Source organism: Nothobranchius furzeri, chromosome 3, assembly GCF_043380555.1.
Source record: "Nothobranchius furzeri strain GRZ-AD chromosome 3, NfurGRZ-RIMD1, whole genome shotgun sequence".
NCBI classification, from domain to species: Eukaryota; Metazoa; Chordata; class Actinopteri; order Cyprinodontiformes; family Nothobranchiidae; genus Nothobranchius; species Nothobranchius furzeri.
In genome coordinates this window covers 75,095,153-75,116,036 of record NC_091743.1, presented here as the reverse complement: position 1 = coordinate 75,116,036, position 20,884 = coordinate 75,095,153, and the positions used below count along the sequence as shown (strand labels likewise).

Genomic DNA, 20,884 nt, shown 5'->3' with positions numbered 1-20,884 from the left:
GGGCAAGATACTTAACCCATCTTGCCTGCTGGTGGTGGTCAGAGGGACCGGTGGCGCCTGTGCTTCAGCAGCCTCGCCTCTCAGTGCGCTACAGGGCAGCTGTGGCTACATTGTAGCACATCACCATAGGTGTATGAATGTGTGTGTGAATGGGTGAATGATGCACTGTAGTGTAAAGCGCTTTGGAGTCCTTACTCTGAGAGGCGCTATACAAGTGCGGGTCATTTACCACCTTGGGTCTTGTGACAGCCCCATCTAGTGGACAACTTTTGTTTCTGTGCATACATGTGTAGGATAAGGACACATGCAGTTATTGCCCAATTTTATTTATCGAAGTGAAATCCTCAATATACCTGGATATTAATTTTAGGTCAAATCACCCAGCCCTGTGGAACAGGAGATTCACATTATGTATGAAGCAGATGTTGTCATGACGATACGGACCAGGAAGTTTCCAAGACATGAAGAATTAAAGCAGTTCTATACTAGCTAGGACTGTTGCATGTATGCTACACAACAAAGTTTATGCCCTTTAATGACAACAAAAGTTACATTTCTGACATGTTTTGTGAGGTGGTTCTGTTCTGGACTCCATCCACGTTTAATTCTTACTTCTGCTTTAACTCCAGATGTAAAAAAATAATCAAACCCTAGAGAAAAAAAGTCTTTGTAATTCAAACATTCATCGTAAAGTGGGCCGGTCTCAGAACATTTCCTCATCGTGTTGCATGTTAGGTGTAAAACAGATGACCATTTTTACAGAGGGGAGATGCATCTGACTTTCATCACTCACTGCGGTTGCCAAGCAACCAGCAGAGGCGCCAGGATTTTTATGTGCACGAAAACAGTCCAGAACATTTCCCCTGTTAACAGAGGAGATTTAAACCATTTCACGACTGGTTCTGTTTGTAATAAACAGACAAAAAACCTGCAGTGTTGCATCACCGAGCTTTTAATAAAACAGGAAAGCACTTCTGATGAAGTCTACTTAGAGCTTGTAATAACCTTTTAGATGGGTTTGGCAGCGAACTCGGACGACGTCTAACCCGACTCAGTTTTTACAGCATTAGCTCATAGCAGATCACGTTTCCTGTAAACAGTGGTCTACAGTTACAAACATGACAATAAAACCGTCAGAAACCATTCAGTTGTGAAAGGTTCGTCCACCGGAGCCCAAAACTGCTTTTTAACACTGTTCAGTGGATTTTAAACCAACCAGAACACGGAGCACGCCACACCCTAACCAATTTGAAACCAAAGCAGTTCAGAGCGGTGAGTCAACCACTGCACACACCTCTGAAGCTCTCCCTCTGATGGGCCGCCGCCGAAAAACACTGAAAAGGACAGAGCGGTGACTCAACAGAACAAGCGGAGTAGAGCAGCAGCAGCAATGTGTTCAAACAACTACAAACCCAAAAAATAACAAATATTTCTTCAGGTAGAAGTTCCAAGGGAACAAATACAGGTCAAACTCATGAAATTATGAGAATAGACATTAGGAATGGACCATTTAACCTTTAAGAAAACAGGGCTTTTTCCACTCCCATTCCCAAAACCAGTGGTTCCCAACCCTTTTCCACAAACACCCCCTCTGTCTCGGGACGTGAATACGTTTATGATGCGTTAAACAAGCATTTCTTTGCTTCTCCATGGCAAGAAGACTTGAAGAGGGGCCAGACTTTCTGCTATGGTACATCAGACACCCCAAGCTCATCCATGCAACATGGAGGTAAATGTAGTCTTTATTTAGGACTGATTAAATCATAACTACAGCATTTACATTTGGGATTAATAATCCAGTGTGCATTCATAAATTCTATCCATAAAATCTGTAAGTAATGAAATTGGGGAAACAGGAGCTCGTGGTAGGTTTTCAGCTTGTTGGTACGAAATTATTAGTTTCTGTTCATCAAAATGACTTTTTTACCTAAATTATAATTTAATATAACAGGAACAAATAGGTTTTGAGTCAGATGTGAAAACTGCTGACGGTGACTCATCCAGACAGACTCCTGCGTCACACCCTAATTCACCCTTTAGTGTGAAGACCAAACCACTAAAATTAGCATCTTTTGACTGAAGCAGCATGGGAGCCATAAGTTGTCGGGATATTTGCATTTTTGTTCCTACGGTTTCCGTAGCTCTGGTATCTTGCACGACTGGGACGACGAGTTTTTTTATGCAACATAAAGAGAAAACATGAAGCATTACCAGATTAGGAGGTGATAAGAAACAGAGCAGGGCTGATTTGGAACTGATAAAACCTTTATTTCACTTTAAATTGTCTTTTACATTTTGTCCTGTTAACATCGTCAGGTGAAACTAGTTGGATTTTTTTAAAAGACAGACACAAATCTATCATTACGTCAATAACCAGGGTAAAGAAGGGATATTCAAAGAGCGACTTTTTAAATTATTTAACCATTTTCTGACTTTTATTGGTGTCCTTAAGCTAACTCTAAAGTTTCACAACCACGTGCGCGCTAAGCAATAAAACCGTCACAAAAGCAGACTTTTTTTTGTTATTTTTGGATTGATTTTTTTTTATTTTAAGCAGAATACTGGTCAGTAAAAACAAAATTATATCAGATACCAGATATACAGACAGGCTCGGTGCCACATTCACTACTGCATGGATCAGTTCTCCTTAGAAAGCGCAGAATAACGGCCTTTTTGTTCAGCTAGAGTAAAAGAGCAACAGGGAGATTTTTTTCTTTTATACCTTTTAAAATGTCAGTGCATGAAAATATTTGTAACCAGGTAAAGAGAAAAAAAAAGAGACATGGCTTTTCTACCTCTACAGAGTGGAATGTCATGGTGCTTAGACGAGGTTATTGTGACACTGAAGGGGAACGTGTTCTATTTAACCAACATCGGCTAATATTTGGGGCAAGGAGAAGTTTATTTAAAGCCTTTTTTGGTAAATCTTGATGTTTAAAAAATAAACCACAAGGTGGCAGTTTTCTGATTGTAACAAAAAGTAAATATCTAAAAAATGAGAGCTAGAAAAAGTTTAATTTAATCAACAGAATTTGTCTTAAAACGGATCTTTCTTCCTCGACTGGCTGATCAGCTACGATTTGGCTCTTAACCTGTAATTTACAGTTTTTTCCCTCTTTTCTCTTATAACCAAATTAAGAATTTCACCAACTGCCCGATTGGCTGAAACAGAACAATCCCATCCCGCAAGAAGCTGCAGTGTCATTCCACAGGGCGATCCACTTCCAAATGCATTCCTGCGCCACTCAGCTAGGAGTGGAAATGACAGACTTGACTTAACTTGTCGGTAAAAGCAGCAAGGGACATAACGAAAACCAACACGGAAGGCAACTAGGGGAAAAAACCCAGCAAAAACACCAATCCATTAAACAGCAGCCGACTTTAACAGCTTTGAAGTTTTATCTGCAAGCAGGTGTTAACATCCACAAACCATATCAGCTCTCCTAAACAAAAAATTTACAGTTGAGCTCAAAATGTTTTACAGTTTGACAAAAAAAAAAAAAAAAAAAAAAAAGAAAAAAGCAAGTTGATTTGTCATTCAAATACACATCCTGAAAAACAAACCAAACCAAACCAAGTGCGTGGTTAAGGAATAACTTCAGGGGCAGTAGTTCTGATGGTTGGTGGCGCCTGACAGGGCGGGGTTTCAGGGGAAAGGGGCGTGTCCTGTTTGGTTGCATTAAATATCTCAAACGTAAAGATGGAATGTTGCATCTTTGCCGATTTTCTGCCCAATTTCTTTTCCTACATAGGAAATGTTTCAACTGGTCTCATGATTGGGTCCCTGTTGGAGCTAACAGAAGCTGCGAGCGTGGCTCGGCAGCAGGTGGAAACCCGTTTTAGAGGTCGTCAGGGTCACAATACAGCCCTGGAGGACCCTTCTGTATAAACCTCAGCAGGACGACACTGCTGCTCACACTACGCCCCTCCCACATCGTTCATCATCATCATCATCATCATCATGTTGGAGACTTGGTGGAGGAAAAACTAAGCATCACAGCGTTTGTTGAAAATAAACAGACAGTTTAATAACCTTTGTTTTGTTTAAAGTGGAATAAAACCAGCCAGTTTGCCAGTACACTATGGAAAGCCAAAATAAGAAGGAATGGACAACTATATAAATGCTTTCACTCACTAGAGAAGTAGGGGGAAGGAGGGTGAGAGAATGTATTGAGATGTTAGGAAGAAGGGAGGAAACAGAATTATAGGATTAAACAAGGAGAGTAAAGATGAGAGAAGGTGGATTTGAGGTTAATTTATTCCATAATTTGGGATAAAAACCCTCCCTGCGTGCTATAAGACTAAACTGGTCAGAGGGTTGTGGTCTGCTGACCTGCATTGGAGTGCCATGATTGGAGGGAGGGTGGGTAAGAAGAAAAGGAGGATTGAGTTTAGGGTGATGGAGTGGTTTTTCTGGACCCATCCCCCGTTTTTTCATGAATATTTGTCTGTGAAAGGTGGGTTCTATTCATGCTGTTGGTTATACAGAAGGGAAGTCAGGAGGCCGGGCGCGAAAGAGAGGGACGATGGAATCAACGGGCCGTTTATGTGTACGTAAGAGGAGATAGAAGGGAAAGGAGGAAGAGAGTAGGGATGGGTTAACAGTGAAGTGCGCTCTAGTTCTCTCCGTCGCCGGGTTCAGTCTCGTCGCCCTGGTTTTCTGATGTCCACAGCTGCAAACACACAAAAACACACCTTCAGCTCCCACGGATCACATCTTCAGCTACAAAACACACACTGTAGGCCAGACGATCTGTCCCTCATCAACCCTGATCTTAAATCTTTATACATGCTCTTCCTTTTCGTGACTCAAAAAACAAACAGAATTTAAACCAACACACTGACTTTGGGTCACAAAACGACTTTCAGAAATTCAAAAAAGCAAAAACACAATTCCTAATAGAATATTTTCACTTCATGAGGGTCAGAAGTTAAGAAAGCTGACGCTGCTGTTGGGAGCAGCTCATCTAAACCAGGAGCAGCAGCACAAACGTCCGAGTCTCGACTCACAGTAAGGTTGTCCCTTAGTAGCTGCATGATCAGCGTGCTGTCTTTGTACGAGTCCTCGTTTAAGGTGTCGAGCTCAGCGATCGCCTCGTCAAAAGCCTGCCGGGAGCGTAACAAAGATTAGTGACGGTTTATTTTGAAACTAGATTCAAAGGCTGTCACACACTTTAACTTGCTGTTAAACAGCCATCTGTGTGCAAACCATCTGATCTCCACCCACCTGCTTGGCCAGTGAGCAGGCCTGCTCGGGCGAGTTGAGGATTTCATAATAGAAGACGGAGAAGTTGAGGGCCAGTCCCAGTCGGATGGGGTGTGTTGGCTGCATTTCCTTCTTGCTGATGTCGAAGGCCTCCTGGTAGGCATTCTGAGAGCTCTGAACCGTCTCTTTAACACACAAACAGCCCCCCCCCGTTACGTTGCTGCACAGGTAAACGTTACACGGCTTCACAGAGGAAGCCCGCGGCTGGAGAGATGTCACACTCGAGGTTCTTACATCAGTTTTACTTCAATACTTTTGAGGAATTGAATTTTCTGCCACTTTGACCTGTTTTCATATCAAATACAAACAGTGAAGTTAAAAATGGCTGCAATAGCATAGGAAACAATATTCAGTAAACAAATGGAGATGACACAGAACACTTTCAGGAATAAAAAAAAAAGCTTTTTGTTTAAAAATGCATTCAGAAGAAAAACAGAATGAATATATAAAAAGGTGTAAAAAATTAACAGGCTGCATTCAATTTTACTGAAACGAAACCTTTTCATAAATCCAAGCAGCCGCTCTCAACTCCACCTGGACCTTTTCTACTGTTTCTAGTAAGACTTCTGCATTGAAACAGGATGTGTGTGTGTGTGTGTGTGTGTGTAAGTATTTAGGTTTAAAAATGTTGAGATGACTCATTTCAGAATGAAACAAAACAACCAAACACACGACCAGTTAACCCTGTGATAACTGATTAGAGCAGCTGCATCCTCCTGTTGCCATGGCAACAAACACGGTTTGTCTCTAGGCAACACAGAATGAAGCCATCACACTCTTTACAGCAGCAGAGGGACAGATAGAGGTTTTCTTTGGTTATTTCATTCGGTTCTACAGGATATTTTATATGAACCAATCGGAGGTGAGATCTAATAATGGTACTGTTGCTGTACAAGTGAAGGTGCAGCTGGACTTCCTGAAACGATCCAGACAGATTTTCCCTGTTGTTTTTAAAGGTTTTATTGCTTTAAATTCATTTTTCCACAAGGCTTCCTCATGAGCTTCTGAAGAAAGTTCTCAGTAATTGTCTTATTTACTTTAAATCATACAAACATTTCTTTATGAAGTTGCCCTTAAATCCAATCTGAATAAAACAGACTAGGGCTGGGCAATAAAGCTAAAAAGTATCATCATCAAAATTTCTGACTCTAAGAAGCTGTACCACCATGGGCCACATAAAAATGTGACTCAACCTAATACCTGTGACAGCCCTACCTAGTGGACAACTGTTGTTCCTGCGCATACCTGTAGTTATCGTCCACTCATGGTTAGAGGTAGCCTGGCCTGCCAGACTCCTCCTCTGTTGAATTCTGCACAGAGAAAGGGTCTGGGAACTCTCCTGTTCAAATAACCCCACCCTGTGAGAATTCTAATCGAGCCAATCAGCGCTGAGTAGCGTACATCACACCCATAACGCCGAGTTTGTCATAAACGTGGCAACTGAAGCGGAGTTCGCTGCGGCTCTTTCCTCTGTTCTAAATGACTTGGGACACGTTAAAACCACAACAAGTAGAAGCGCTAAAAAGCTTTCTGCTAAAGAAAGATGTTTGACCACAGCTAAAAAAATGACAGCATCGCGGACGTCACACACAGAGACGCCAAGTTTCTCATTTACAACGACGACAGTGGTGGAGTTCGCCGCGGCTCTTTCCTCTGTTTTAAAGACTTCTTGAATGTCTTTAAAACAAGTAAAGCGCTAGAAGCCTTTCTTCTAAAATAATTAAAAAAAAATAAATAAATAAAAAGATGTTTGCGCCGTTGCCAGTAGGGCTGGGGAATAAGTCGAAAATATATCGTAATCGAAATTTCTGACTCTTATCGTGATCGTTTTTTCCATGTCAATAAACTTGATAATACAAAAATGAAAAGGTGTGTGTAGGTTGGTAAAGTTCATGTCCCTTTAAGAAGCTGTAACACATGCAGTCACGTAAAAATGTGACTCAAAGTAATACACGTGACAGCCCCATCTAGTGGACAACTTTTGTTTCTGCGCATACCTGTAGTTATCGTCCGATTATCGTTATCGAGGTGAAATCCTCAATATATCATCATATTGAATTTAGGCCACATCGCCCAGCCCTGGTTGCCAGACGCCTTTTATTTACTACGGTGTAGCATCGGTGTAGCAGGGAGATAACCCTCCAACGGCTAGAAAACTACAGCGCTGCGCGGCACAGTCGGCATTTCTGTCTTTTTTCTGATTGGTTATTTTTAAGCTGGCTAGTCCCGCCCCTCAAGTGCCTCTCTGCCTGTGAATGACCAGACTCTTTCTCTGTGCAGAATTAAACAGAAGACGAGTCTGGCAGGCCAGGCTAGGCTAGAGGTGAAATCCTCAATATATCGTGATTTTGATTTTAGGCCGTATCGCCCAGCCCTAAAGCAGACGCCATCTCTCTGACCGATAAAATCACTTCTAGATGTTTACATATTTTCTCTAAACAAGACAATTTTAGAAACAAAGCAAACAGCGTCAGAAGCACGCAAATAAATAAATAAATAAAAATCCCTTCCTGCCTTTTGGTTCAAATCCGTAAAAACTCGACTGTCCGAGACAGTTTAGGAGCTCAACCCGAAAGTTCAACACCCCCTTAAACAACTCCCAGGAAAACACTTACCCTGCTTCGTGTTCCCAGAAGCCACCTCTGACAGGTATCTGAAGTAGTCTCCTTTCATTTTGAGGTAGAACACCTTGCTCTCTGCCGGAGATGCTTTGGGAATGAGGTAATTGTCGAGCAGGTGCTGAAACAGCCAACCGGAAGGTTTTAAAAACGGGAATGAAACACGGGACAGGAAGTTTTGATGTTTACACAAAGAAATCTTAAACGGAAGAAGAAAACACAAAATGAAAGACAAAACAAACTTGACATAACGCAGAGGTTTCGTTTTGTACGACAGGGAACGTGGCGCTTCAGGACAAGTGTCTCTTCCAGCGTGTTCCTGCTGCCAGGGACTTGGGGGTTGATGCGGATCCGGTGATCGGCTGGTACTTTACCTCGGAGCATCTCTGCTCTGAACCCAGCTTTGTTTTAGTGATGATGTGGAGACCTTTGGAGGAGCCGCGTTTTAATCAGCTGACTCCTCTAATCTGGCCTGAGAGTACATGGTCACCGTTTAGGGTTTTCTGGATTTTAGTGGCAAAATTCAGAAGGTTCCCACCTCGTTGTTTGTGACGATGTCATCCATAACTAGTTGACAATGCCTTCAGGTGGCTTCCTCTAATTCCTGTAAAAGTTGCTCAGGAATTCAGAGATGTAATCAACCTCTAAAACCTTTCGCCTGGGGCCTCGTTAAACAAGCATCGGCTGTCACCAGCTATGGCTGGACGCGACAGCAAACCAATACTAACAGCCTCTACATTTGTTTACGGGGCGAGTGGAGAAAAGGATGGATTCATCCACAAAAACAGATCCTGGTGTGTGGCGTCGTCTCCCCCAGCTGCTGCTGCTACGAGGACACCGTGGCTCCACCCATCCCGTCCTCCCTTCATTCCTACCGCACCACATCACCACTGAGGCTTTAAGATAGTCTGACCTTGATGATATTATTAGAAGTCGGCTCATGCGCTGAAAACCCCGAGTTTAATTTAACCTTGAGCAAATGTCTCTTCCCTCCCGACCAAGATGTGACAGAGTCAGCAGCTTGAGAAGCAATTTGTAGTATAAATCTGAAAAGTGGTCACGGACAATTGCTTATATGAGTGCTTCTCCAAGTCCCACGCTTGTGTAGCAAAGCAGGACTTCCAACAGAGTTGAGCTGTAAACTACTCAAGTCACAGCAGGTTCAGGCGCCGTAACGTAGCCGTGCTGCAGCCAGCACGCCACTTTAAAGGTGCAGACCGCAAACATTCAACTGCACCTCACCTTTAAGTCGCTCTGCAGGCTTCCTTCCTTTCCCCAAATTCAGCTTTAAATCAGAGCATGCATCATTTTATTTGACTTCACTGTAAACAACAGCATCACGCTTTTGAGTTGGGTTTAAAAGGAGTCCCCTGGATTAAATACAACTCCCCGTCCACTCTTCACATTCCTACCAGCACATCGTCGCAGATTTCTCGGAGCTCGCCCTCGATCTTCTCGCGGTAATCACGGGCCATCTGCTGTTTCTTCTCATTCCCCTCGGTCTTCTGCTCGATGCTGGAGGTGACACGCCAGGATGAACGGCGAGCCCCCACCTTAAGACGTAAAAAACCCAGATGTGAACAGCTAAAATGTGTGTGAAAGAAACCGTGACTAAAACATGGACACACACTCATAAATCCTATCGTACACCTTTCAACCGATACACAAAAAGCTGTTTTCTTACTTGATTCATATGTAACAGAACTCATGTTCAATGTGTGAATTAAATATAATCAGACTTCTGGGTGCAGGTAATCCTCAAAGTACCCAGCAGCACCATCTTTTACTAGGATGCTAAAAGAAGAGAGCCTTCAGTAGAAGCACAGAGAAATCTAAGGGGCTCTTACAAAATCTGTTAACTAGAAAAACTTTGTGGAAAACTCAGAAATAATCCGGCCTGCTCGTCCTGTCCTGTTGCACCGGGAATACTCCTCCTGATTTCCTGATCAGCTGACTGTACCGAGCTTTAAGCTGAAGTTTTCAGGATCATGAAAGATCTGTTGGAGCGCCGCTAGATCACCATGGCAGCAAAGACTTGGCTCATAACCCATTCACAAGCAGGTTATGAGGAAAAGCCAACCCCAGTCATCACACTGGATCACTAACCAGATGTTTTCCCTCAATCCATAGTTTATAAGGATTTATATTTAACTTTTAATCATTTTAATGAACTCAGGCTTCTCGACTATGATCCAAATTAAAAGCCAGAAGCCTTCATTTTTAAAAAATATGCTCAGAAAACAGAATCCACAACCAGCTGCTTAATTGAGTTGGTTGTTAGACCCAAAGAAATTAAGATGAAACTGTAGACCAGTGGTCCTCAGGGGCCTCTACCCAGCCTGCTTTAGTCCTTTCCCTACGCCAACACACCTGATTCACCTGCTCAGCAGGTCACCTAGACCTGCAGGAGCCTGTTAAGTCACCACTGATTAGAACCAGGTGTGCTGGAGCAGAGAAACCTCTCAAACCTGCTGGAAAAGGCCACTGAGGGCAAAGGCTGGACCGCTGTGGACGTGAAACTGTTAACATCGGATTTAGTTTGAACCTCTGAACATGAGATGTCAATAAACAATCTTCTATGTGATTTACGCAACTCAACCGGGGGGGGGGGGGGGTCTGTGCCTCTGACTTGGCAGCACTTACTGGGACGGAGTTGTGCTGTGTAGTCACAAGAAATGTGTACAGCTGTGTGATTGTGTCATAAGGGTGAGAAAAATGCCGTCGTCATAACCAGAGCAACGCTTTCAGTCTAGATGTGAGGAGAAGTTTACCCGTGTTAGGGTTTCCCCTGCCACCGAGGAAAGATTTTACAGTCCAGAGGTATGCAGACTTGTGCAAGTTAGCCGTGTCAGACAAAACATCTAATATACTTGCTCGAATTTCACTTAAATCAGAATATTGTTGAATAACTGTTGGTATGTTCGTAAACTCAAGTCAGCTCCCTCCTGAAGTAAACCAGACTAAGAGTCACACCACGACACCGATGGGTTCCATACCACGTTCTTATAGGCCACAGAGAGCAGGTTGCGTTCCTCGTTGCTAAGTTCTGGGTGCTGCTCCGTCACAGCCTTCATGGCAGCCGCCATGTCGTCGTAGCGCTCGGCCTGCTCCGCCAGCTTGGCTTTCTGCACCAGGTCGTTCTTATCCATCTTTTAGGCTGCAGGACGAAACAAAACCCAGAAGAAAGAATGGTTAATAAGGAAAAAAGACTGCAAATAACATCAAACAAAAAAGGATTCTATATTAAAAGTGTGGCATGTTGATGAAGCAGGAAGAGATTTGTTTTTCTATAAATAAACCCAAATAAAACCCACTTAGGTAGAAGGCTAACTGATATATTAAGCACATAAATACATGTATGACTGAGAAAGTAACATATCAGAAAATTAAGTTATTCCAGAGAAGTAGCTGCTTTTCCTTTCATCCCGGGAGGCTCTTTGGTCTCTAGATCTGGGTCTAACTAGGCCAGGCTCACCTCGATCACTCAAAATGATGCTTTAAGGCGTAGCAATTATTTGTTCATTATCTGAATTAAATGACCACATAACAGCAGCAGAAACAGACATACTATATATATATATACTAATATATATATATATGTATTTAAAAATATAAAAGGTATTTCCAATCCTGACGAATCTAAAAGAAATGAAGATCGAGTTTTAACTTGTGAAAAAGGGTTATTATTAAACCTTTGTCCTCATTTAGGACGTGTTTTATTTATATTATTAATGCATAGAGTCAAAAATAATCATGAAGTAAAATACTGTAAAAGGAATGTGGGACCAGGGCTTCAAGTGGAAAAATAACACGTCCAAGAGTTCAGCAACCATTTAGTAGAATGGAAGAGAAATTCTATGGTAAATAGCTATTTATTTAGCGCCTTCTTAGGGTTCTACAACCCCCCAAGGCACTTTACAAGACTATCAGTCAGGCGGTACCTTCGAGCCGAGTGTTTCCAGGTGGAAAAGAATCTTCTGATCTGTGGGTGGAACACTAAAACTTGTTCTAATCTTTTTTTCCCCTTTAGTCCATGATTAGTCCTGCTTTCAGATTACTTTATATTCTCTCACTGTTTAACCTTTTGAGATCTTTGTCTCATGGGTTTGAGAGTGTCAGCGACTTGTTGGAGGCAAAATTGACTGAATAGTGTATTTTGTTAGCCTCAAGGGCAACCTGATGGCTTGATTATCACCTGCAAGTTGCTTTGGACAAAAGCGTCTGCTAAATACTTAAACATAAACACAATCCACCCATTCACACGGTGGTAATGAGCGACAACATAGTGACAGTGGCCCTGGGGCGCACTAGCACAGGCGAGGCCTGCCACACAGGTGCACCGGTCCCTCTGACCACCACCAGCAGGCAACGCAGGTTAAGTGTCTTGCCCAAGGACACAACAGCAGCATTCTCTGGTGGGAGGCGGAATTGAACCTGCAACATTCCGATTACTGGACAACCCACTCTACTTCCTGAGCTACTGCCATCCAAAAATGCTAATTTTTAATCCCACATCTTTCTCTTAATCTGTAACTGTTGACACAACTGTTACGTCACTTAACTGATATCATCTGACGGCTGACAGCAGCACCTGCTAACGTCCTCAAGACCACCTATGTCTGTTACAGTTGGCATCACGATGACGGCGACTCAAAAGACTAAGATGAAACATCTCCAAGTACCAACAGCAGCAGCCAAACTCAAACACGCAGTAGATGTTTCTCTGGAGCCTTTTTGTCATGTTGCTTGAAAGCCTCTTCCGTACAGATGGCAACCAATAAACTAAATGTTTTATCAAAATCGGTAAAAATTGTTATTACATCTGAAATGAACACACAAAAAACTAGGGCTGCACGATATTAGGAAAACCGGCGATAACGATGATCAGTGGATCCTGGGGAAAGCAGAACAAAGCTAACTCTGGTTTTTTCTTGCCATCCAGATTAAGTACTGTCCGCCTATAGGGCAGGGCATCGAACCTACAAGAACCCACCCGAATGGCCAAATAGGTCTATGATTTGTCAAAAACTTCATGTTTCCATTTGACCGACAAAACGCATTATGTGTAAAAAAACATTTGAGCTGACTATACGTTGCGTATTTTCTGTGCTTTGCGATATGCGTATTGCACATGCCGAGATCGCGTTGACGATACATTTGCCATGTATTGTGCAACCCTACAAAAACCTCATGCAATTGTTGTGAACGTTCAATTCTTAGTGATTGGATCCTAATAAATCAATCAAACTGCCCCCAACCCCTCTGCACATGTTCAATTCAAGTTTATTTATATAGCGTCAAATCACGACTAGAGTCGTCTCAAGGCACTTCAAAGTTCTGGGCTTGGAGCTGCTGAACAGAAAGTGAGGCCAGAGCAGGGCTAGCTGCTTTAGCTCGAATGCTAAATTATTTGATTGTGTACCATGGAAGAAGTTTCAGCATAAGCCCAGTTCTCCACTAGATCTCTGATCCTTCAGTGGGGACGGAATCAAGAGAACTCTTGACCAGCACCGGTCGGACAAGGAGTCCGCCAGAAGCCTGGAGGCTCAATGGATGTTACGACCCCAGACCCCCCCTGCTCTCATGGACGAGGAACTATAGTGGAACGTTTTGTGCGCACCCTTCAACCCCCGCCCCTCCCACATTCCGGTCCGCCAGGCGTATCAGGATTTTTGGGGGAAACCTGGACACCTTTTTCCCCTGTTCACTTCAAATGAAATTTGAGAATGAATTAATAGAAATTACATTTTATTATGAAAATGCTGCTGTTTTACTCTTAAAGTGACAATGTATATTTTACGTAGTGATAAGGGTAGCGATGGGTACTGAATTCGGTACTTTTTAAATGTACAGACCAAATTCTGTAGTACTGACTGAGCACCGATTCACGTCATTTGAAATGGCGCCTCGTTTCGGAACCCGTCCTTCATAACGAGAACTTGCCTAGGCAGCTGCGCATGCGTCAGAGCGTTATGTCGTTGGTCGCTGCGAGCCAGTTGTAAACAGAGCAGCATGGTAGAAAGAACGCACGCTAAAGCTTGGGTCCACTTCACTAAATGGGATGGGTAACTGGGTGATGATGAAACCAGCGACAACGATCTAAGTGAGACATCTTCATCTTAATCTGCTCCGGTAGGTAAATAAAATGTTTAAGATAACGTTAGCTTGATATGTTAGCTTACGTTTCGCTAATGGTGCGTTCGCTTCCGTTTCGCTAATGGTGCGTTCGCTTTCTCCTCTGAACTCCGAATTCAAGACTAGAAGAACATGAACGCGCTCTAAAGTTTGGCTTCACTTTACTAAATGCGACGGGTGAAGACGAAACCAGTGACAACGATCTAAGTATGAGGCATCTTCATTTTAATCTGCTCCAGCAGCTAAATAAACTGTTTAAGATAACGTTAGCTTGATAAATTAGCTTCCATTGCCACCACTGCTATCAGCTAATGGTGCGTTCGCTTTCTCCTCGGAAATTCCAACTTCCCAGTAGGAAAAATCAAACGAAAAAGGACGGCAAAGGGAATGAAGATACATAGTAAATTTAGCTCACAGTAAAGATGTTTGCTTCAATTTAATTATCAGGTTATAAAACTACAAGGACGACAGTTGTAATTTATCGTGATATTTATCAAATATGGTTCTCTTTCTTAACATTCGTTTTGATGTCTCACTATGGGATACGCCCCTCCGCGGATTCCTCAGAAGCACTTATCTCAATACGCCAATCCTGATTGGCCAGTGACCGTGACGTACACGTCCTGCTACTATAAGTAGCAAGCGTCCCAACGCACGCACTATTCAATCACCTCTTCTCGCTTCGGTGGTCGCTTATCTCTAAGGTAAGCGAAATAAAATATTAAACACTCAAAAGTATCTAACATTGGTACCGTTAAGTACCGGTATCGATTCCTAGGTACCAGGAATAGTACAGAATCAATTCAAATGTCTAAGGTACCCATCCCTAGATAGGGGGCAGTAAATACCTAAATCATTGCAAGTACGCAGTATTTTTCTGTTCGAGTAAGACCTTACTAACAAATGACCATTACGGTCAAAAATCCTGAGGAGTGCAAGCTCCAGCAAAATGAAAAGCACATCAAGACTCATCACTGGCAACAAGTGAAGAGGTAAATGAGCACAAACACAACAATGTTTATGAATGCAAACGTTTTGTAACCCTTTGTTGCCTATGTTGTCCTAACGGGCTCCCGTAGAAGGAAACATGGCATCTAATAGAGCGTCATACAGCGACTCAGACCTAGTCCCATGTATTATCCTCAATTTTTATGGTCAGGTGTTACGAAACAACAATATTTTTCAACAACTGGGCATTTTCTTATTCGTTTAACAAAATTTCAATAGATATTTTCAGAGATTAATGGAAAAGACCTACACACCGTCTCTTTATTGATCCCAGGAACAGCCAACTGCTCTAGTATGCTAACAGGGAAGTAGTTCAGTGGTTTTATCCAATTTTGAGGCATTAGTGAGGAAATCCTGTGTGGATGTGGCTTTTTTCTGTACATTTAATTATATCCTCAAAATCAATAACGTTAGTCAATCTTACTGTACACGTGTATTTACACAACACACACACACACACGTGTTTAATTTAGCACATAAACAACTAGAGTTTTTCTAGAAAATATGTCTATGTGCTGTCACATAAGAATGGCCAACATAAATAACGATGAATTAAGTATAGCCATCCACTGAAACGCATTCTGTCAGAAAGTTTCGGTAATGACACAAGGAAGTCACCAAAAGTTCTAATTAATGACTTTTTGGTGCCACTCCTCACCAGATTCATAAAGAAGAAAATAAAAACTAAGGGAAGACATTACATCATGATGAGAGAATGCATCTTTCTGCCAAAAAAAATAAACATTAAAAATCAAAACACAAATAAGAAAGTTACGCAAACGCTGGGAATACTTTAGCGCACGTTGTCAAAACGTATATTCAAATGGCCAACGTTTAAAATTCCGCATGCCCAGCTACAGCTCTGAATAGACGGAAATGGCTACGCGCAGGTCGATTAAAATCGACCAATCTCTGCCCAGATGCACAGCTAAAATTTGGCACAGCACTATGCACTGTACACGTGCAGGGCTGTTATCCAACTACCTGGCTAGCTGTTAACACGCTATACATAGAAGGAAAGGGAAAGGAGCAGGGTAAAAGGATAAATAAAAACGAAGAGCAGCATCTTTTCTTAAACAAACATACAGACCACTACCCAAAAACTCAAGACGTGTGTTTAGAAGCAGCCGTGGGGGACATTTGTTTCTGTGTAGCGCTAGCAGCTACGCCCTCCTTGTCGCATTCCCCTGCGGGATTTTAAGATGGAGACACAGATTACCGCCGAGCTCTCGCTGTTAGCCTAGCTGCTAGCAGCTAGCAGCCAGACCTGACCCAGTTCAATCTGCGCCGACACCCAACCGAGGGCCGAGATACGAATTCTGTCACTAACAGCATCCATAATGTAGCTTTTCATCCACAACAATAATCTGCGTTTCGTCGTATCGCGTATAAATACTTTGTTTCGTGGAAACGAAAGCTACGTTTCATAGAAACTCGTGAGAAATCTGAAGGATGTGTTAGCACCCTTCCACTGCGCCATGACGGAGCTAAGGTGTTCACAGCCGTGATACTAGCTGTCAATCATCATGCAGCGATAACGATTTGGAAACATCTGTTAATGCCGATACAGCATGCAGCTGGGGCCCAATTTCGCTACAAGCGAAATCCTGTGCCAAGCCGTAGATGCTACAATGTCCGAGGCGCTATCACGATTGCTAGGCCGCTGCTAAGTGTCAAAATGGCCAATCTGGAGTCAGGCGTTTCGCCCTCCCCACACGGAATCCGCGTTCGCATCGACGCTTTTCTGTGCTTGTGAAATTTAAATTTATAGCCGAACGTCTGCTCAAATAACACATGCAACATCATTATGGGTGTTTCGTGGGTTATTTCTCGTACTGTGGCCACATTCTCTGGCCTAAATCTTCGCATCCTGCCCGTTACTACAATAGGCACTTTCCGCCGCAGAGCCAGCGAGAAGGATCACTGCTCCACCTACTGCTCCACTCCCAACACGCTCCCCGACTGGCATTTAAGGCACTAGTCCACTGATATGAAAGTAAACTCACATTTAAATCGAATTAGGGATCCTGATTTTATTCGTTCAACGATGGGAGTTTCTCAAGCCGTCCTCCGCTCGCAGCTCAGGGTATTCAGGGCAGTACCACTTCCGCCTGCTCTGACTTTTCCGCTTCCTCTAAACCCCACCCCTCCCCCCGCGAGTGTCCATGGTAACGGCGCCAGGGGGTTTCCTAAGCATCTTGCGAGGGGCTTTGACGTCAGGAAGACCATGGCAACTGCTACAGAATGACGTACACCAGTCTCCCTGGCAACTGTCTCCAAGAAGCCGCTACCGTCGCATCAGCTGATAGGCCTATAGCTCTGTGTGGTAGTACAGTCCTTTTCTGTACAAGTGTTTTTGTTTCACATCACGGTTCTCTCACAAAACCACCAGTGGATCCAAAAGATGAGGTCGTGTGATTAAAGATGGAGACATAGAGAAAACCTCAAAACAACCTCAATACAATCAAATTCAATAGACTCTTCACATTGTTACAAGAGAAACACACACACACACACACACACACACACACACACACACACACACACACACACACACACACACACACACACACACACACACACACACACACACACACACACACACACACAATTTAGACGGACCAATTAACCTGACAGTCATATCTTTGGACTGTGGCTGTGTCTCAATTCAGGGTCTGCATCCTTCGAAGGACCCAGCCCACCCGGCCGACGTGGGCTGCGTCCTCCGTCGGCCGGGTAGACCGGATGTTAACGGCTGTGAATTTGGACAGGCCTAGCCTTCATGAACTCCCTCGGCGAACGTTCCGTCGCTTAGCAACCGTGGAACCGCTGGGCAGAAGGAACCTTAAATGATGGAGCTCGACGTTTTATTTAGCTTTTTAACCCCCAGAAACCCAAATTTAGAAAACAACTGCAAAATATTTTTTAACCTTTCACATGTTGTTCTAGGAGGCCAGATAAACGGGCCTATTTACACATTTTAACAGCCAATAGTGTTGCAGAACTGAATAGGACCTATTAGCAATGTAAATGTGGTTTTAAAAAGAAAAAAAAATGGGGAAGGTTTATTTTTGTAGACTTAAATCTGATGTTGTAATACTACAACCGTGGGTCTCTGGGGGTTAATCATTTCCTTGACTGTTGGAGAGCTAATTCAGAGAAAATACTTTAGACTAGCTGAGCCTGAGCAAAGATGTGATAATAGTTTTTAATACTTTCTAAGGGTCTTACTTTGACCAAAACCGATTTATCACCTTTTAAGACTTTTCAAGACCCAGCGGATACCCTCTAGTAAACAATTCTCATTTGTAAACAAAAATAAAATTCAAGAGTTTAATGCAGAACTGATTTTATTTAGATATTTCTTTTACATGTACATGTTTAATCTTCATTAACCATTTTTTTCTAGCAAAGTAAAAAGCTGTCAAAGTTCTTCCTTCTCTCCTGTGCTCTCTGCTGCTCTGCAGCCTCATGTCCTCCCAGATCAGCTCCAGAAGCTCATCGCTGGCACCTTCCCCTGGATGCCCATTTTCTCCAGAATAGTCTTAACAAACATGTAAGAAAAGAAACAGGAAGAGAAAAGAGGACAACGGGTTATTCCTTTCATGTTTTCGCAGAAAAAAATATACTCAAACGAGTTTTTAAAATATGAGATGTTATTGTACCTCCATGCCACAGCCGCCGAATACTTTGCTCCGGTGATCATGTGGTCCATCTCCGCCCTAAGCTTAATAAATTCCCTGGTTTTCTCTTTTGGTCCTAAAATACAAACTTCTATTAAAATCAGGGGGAAACGTAGCGGGAGAAGTGCGACACCGAGCGCGGCCGAACATACGAGCCGAGACCGCAATACAAGCACTTTTACTGTAACATTTCTAACTAAAATAACGTTCATGTATCACAAAAAGTCCTTAAACTGACAGTTTTCAAGTTTATACTTACATTTATAAGCGCAATCCTCTCCGACAGCTCCCGCTTCACTGTCCGCCATTGTTTTTAAGTTTTTCTGCCTGCCGGCCGGCCCGCAAGGCATCTTGGGAAATGCTACCTATTGAAGGATACACCCGACCCATCCTTCATTCAGGCGAAAAGAAGGCCGCATTCGTCGACCGCATTTGAAGGAGTCTTCGAATTGGGACAGGCCGAGTCGCGGCGCTGTGACGTAACCGGCCGACGAATCCGGCCGAGGTAGGATGCAGACCCTGAATTGAGACACAGCCTGTGAGAGGAGGCCAGAGTACTCAGAGAGAGCCCGTGCATGCACAGGAAAAACATGCAACCTCCATGCAGAAGGACCCCAGTCCAGGATTTGAACCTAGCATCTTCTTGCTGCAAGGCAACAGCACTAGTCACTGCACCATTGTGCAGCCCCTTGGTGTGTTCCATTAAATGTAACTACAGTAAACACAATTATTCATTCATTAGAAACAACTATCCATCCTCTGAAGTTTTTGAGATCAGGTTGCTCAAACAACAGCTGCAGCAGAGTTTCTCAGTTTCCTCACTCCATCACTGCGTCTAGCTCTTCGGGAGAGACCAAGAGTCTTTTCCAGGTTTGGTTTGAAGAAAAAAATCACTGTAGCAAAAACCTGCGGTCTGCCCTGAGGTCTCCTGCAAATTGCACACAACTGAAACTCATTCTTCCTAGTTGCCCAAACTACCGGCATATCTACAGGCTCTTTTCAATGACGAGGAACTGCAACTGTGTTCCTTCAAAAGAGCAGGTCTCCTCTCCTCACCCCATCTGTAACTGTAAGTCACTTTGTGGAGGAAGCTCATATGCCCACAGAGAACAGTTTTCTAAATTGACCACTTCAGTTATGGAAATCAGTTTCCTCTTTGCTATTACTATTACTAAACTATTACTTCCTCTTATTTGTATTACAGATGGGCAAAGCATTAACACCATTGCAGATGTTATCCCAGTCCATCTCCTGCTAACTCCCTAGTTCTCCGCAGCTCACTGCCACTTTACAACTGGGTCCCTGGCTGAGGATCAAGACCTCAGAGTTGGAAGTAGCGGTCGACCAATATTGGTTTTTCTACACCGATGTGGATAGGTAAAGGTCATGGTCAGCCGATGGCTGATGTGCTGTTGATTTTTGTGGCTGATTTCCATGGTTGACATCTAGACATTTCCCACCTAATTTTCATGCTAATCAGATGATTCATAAAACACTGAGTTGAACGAGCTGTTAAATATCAATTTTGTGCACATTTCAGTGTTAAAATCAGACATCTAACTAAAGTTAATCAAACAAATTAGTAAACTGACCAAGTATTAAATATTCAAAACTGGCAAATCATAAGAAAATTTAGTTGAAAATAATTTTCCTGAGCATTTCTAAGCAGTTTTTAACCAATTAAAAATTTGTAAATATTGGCCCGTTGTAATCGACTGACAGATATATCAGTCTGCCTCTACTTGGAAGCATTGGTCTTTCATCTGAACTCCTCCTCAATCAGCTGCAAGCTGACCGTAAGTGTGAAACGAATGAAACTTAACCTCCGTCTTCCTCCGCCTATCCGGGTCCAGATACCTCAACCACCTCAACTGACTCCTCTCGATATGGAGGAGCAGCGGCTCTACTCCGAGCTCCTCACCCTATCCTTAAGGTTGAGCCTAGCCACTCTGCAGAGAAAACTAATTTTGGCCACTTGAATCTGTGATCTTGTTCTTTCGGTCATCACCCAAAGCTCATGACCATAGGTGAGGACTGGGCGGTAGATCGACTGGAAAATGGAGAGCCTTGCTTCCGGCTCAGCTCCTTCTTCACCACAACAGACCGCTTCAGCGTTCGCGTCACTGCAGATGCTGCCCCGATCAGCCTGTTGATCTCCCGCTCCCTCCTTCCCT

The 20,884-nt window shown here is 43.1% G+C and overlaps 1 protein-coding gene and 1 long non-coding RNA gene across 2 annotated transcripts; both read right to left on the bottom strand.

Annotated features, from left to right (window-relative positions):
- Nucleotides 1-4,002: 4,002 nt before the first annotated feature.
- On the bottom strand, nucleotides 4,003-17,173 carry ywhaba (tyrosine 3-monooxygenase/tryptophan 5-monooxygenase activation protein, beta polypeptide a). Its single transcript, XM_015958430.3, has 7 exons — nucleotides 17,034-17,173; nucleotides 10,881-11,041; nucleotides 9,297-9,437; nucleotides 7,882-8,005; nucleotides 5,228-5,391; nucleotides 5,011-5,106; nucleotides 4,003-4,673 (listed from the first exon to the last, which is right to left on the bottom strand). The coding sequence occupies exons 2-7, from the start codon at nucleotides 11,031-11,033 to the stop codon at nucleotides 4,617-4,619; spliced, it is 735 nt and encodes a 244-aa protein (XP_015813916.1). The 5' UTR covers nucleotides 11,034-11,041; nucleotides 17,034-17,173; the 3' UTR covers nucleotides 4,003-4,616.
- Nucleotides 17,174-18,359: 1,186 nt separating this feature from the next.
- LOC129153494 (uncharacterized) lies at nucleotides 18,360-19,104 on the bottom strand. Its single transcript, XR_008559485.2, has 3 exons — nucleotides 18,970-19,104; nucleotides 18,693-18,786; nucleotides 18,360-18,571 (listed from the first exon to the last, which is right to left on the bottom strand). It is a non-coding gene; the product is annotated as an uncharacterized lncRNA (long non-coding RNA).
- Nucleotides 19,105-20,884: the final 1,780 nt, after the last annotated feature.

Excerpts from the sequence above, each read along its gene's own strand:
- ywhaba (XM_015958430.3), bottom strand. The coding sequence starts at position 11,033 with ATGGATAAGAACGACCTGGTGCAGAAAGCCAAGCTGGCGGAGCAGGCC. Across the intron at positions 5,392-7,881 it reads TTCTGGGAACACGAAGCAGG|AGACGGTTCAGAGCTCTCAG; the intron begins GTAAGTGTTTTC and ends TGTGTGTTAAAG. Across the intron at positions 4,674-5,010 it reads TACTAAGGGACAACCTTACT|CTGTGGACATCAGAAAACCA; the intron begins GTGAGTCGAGAC and ends GTGTGTTTGCAG.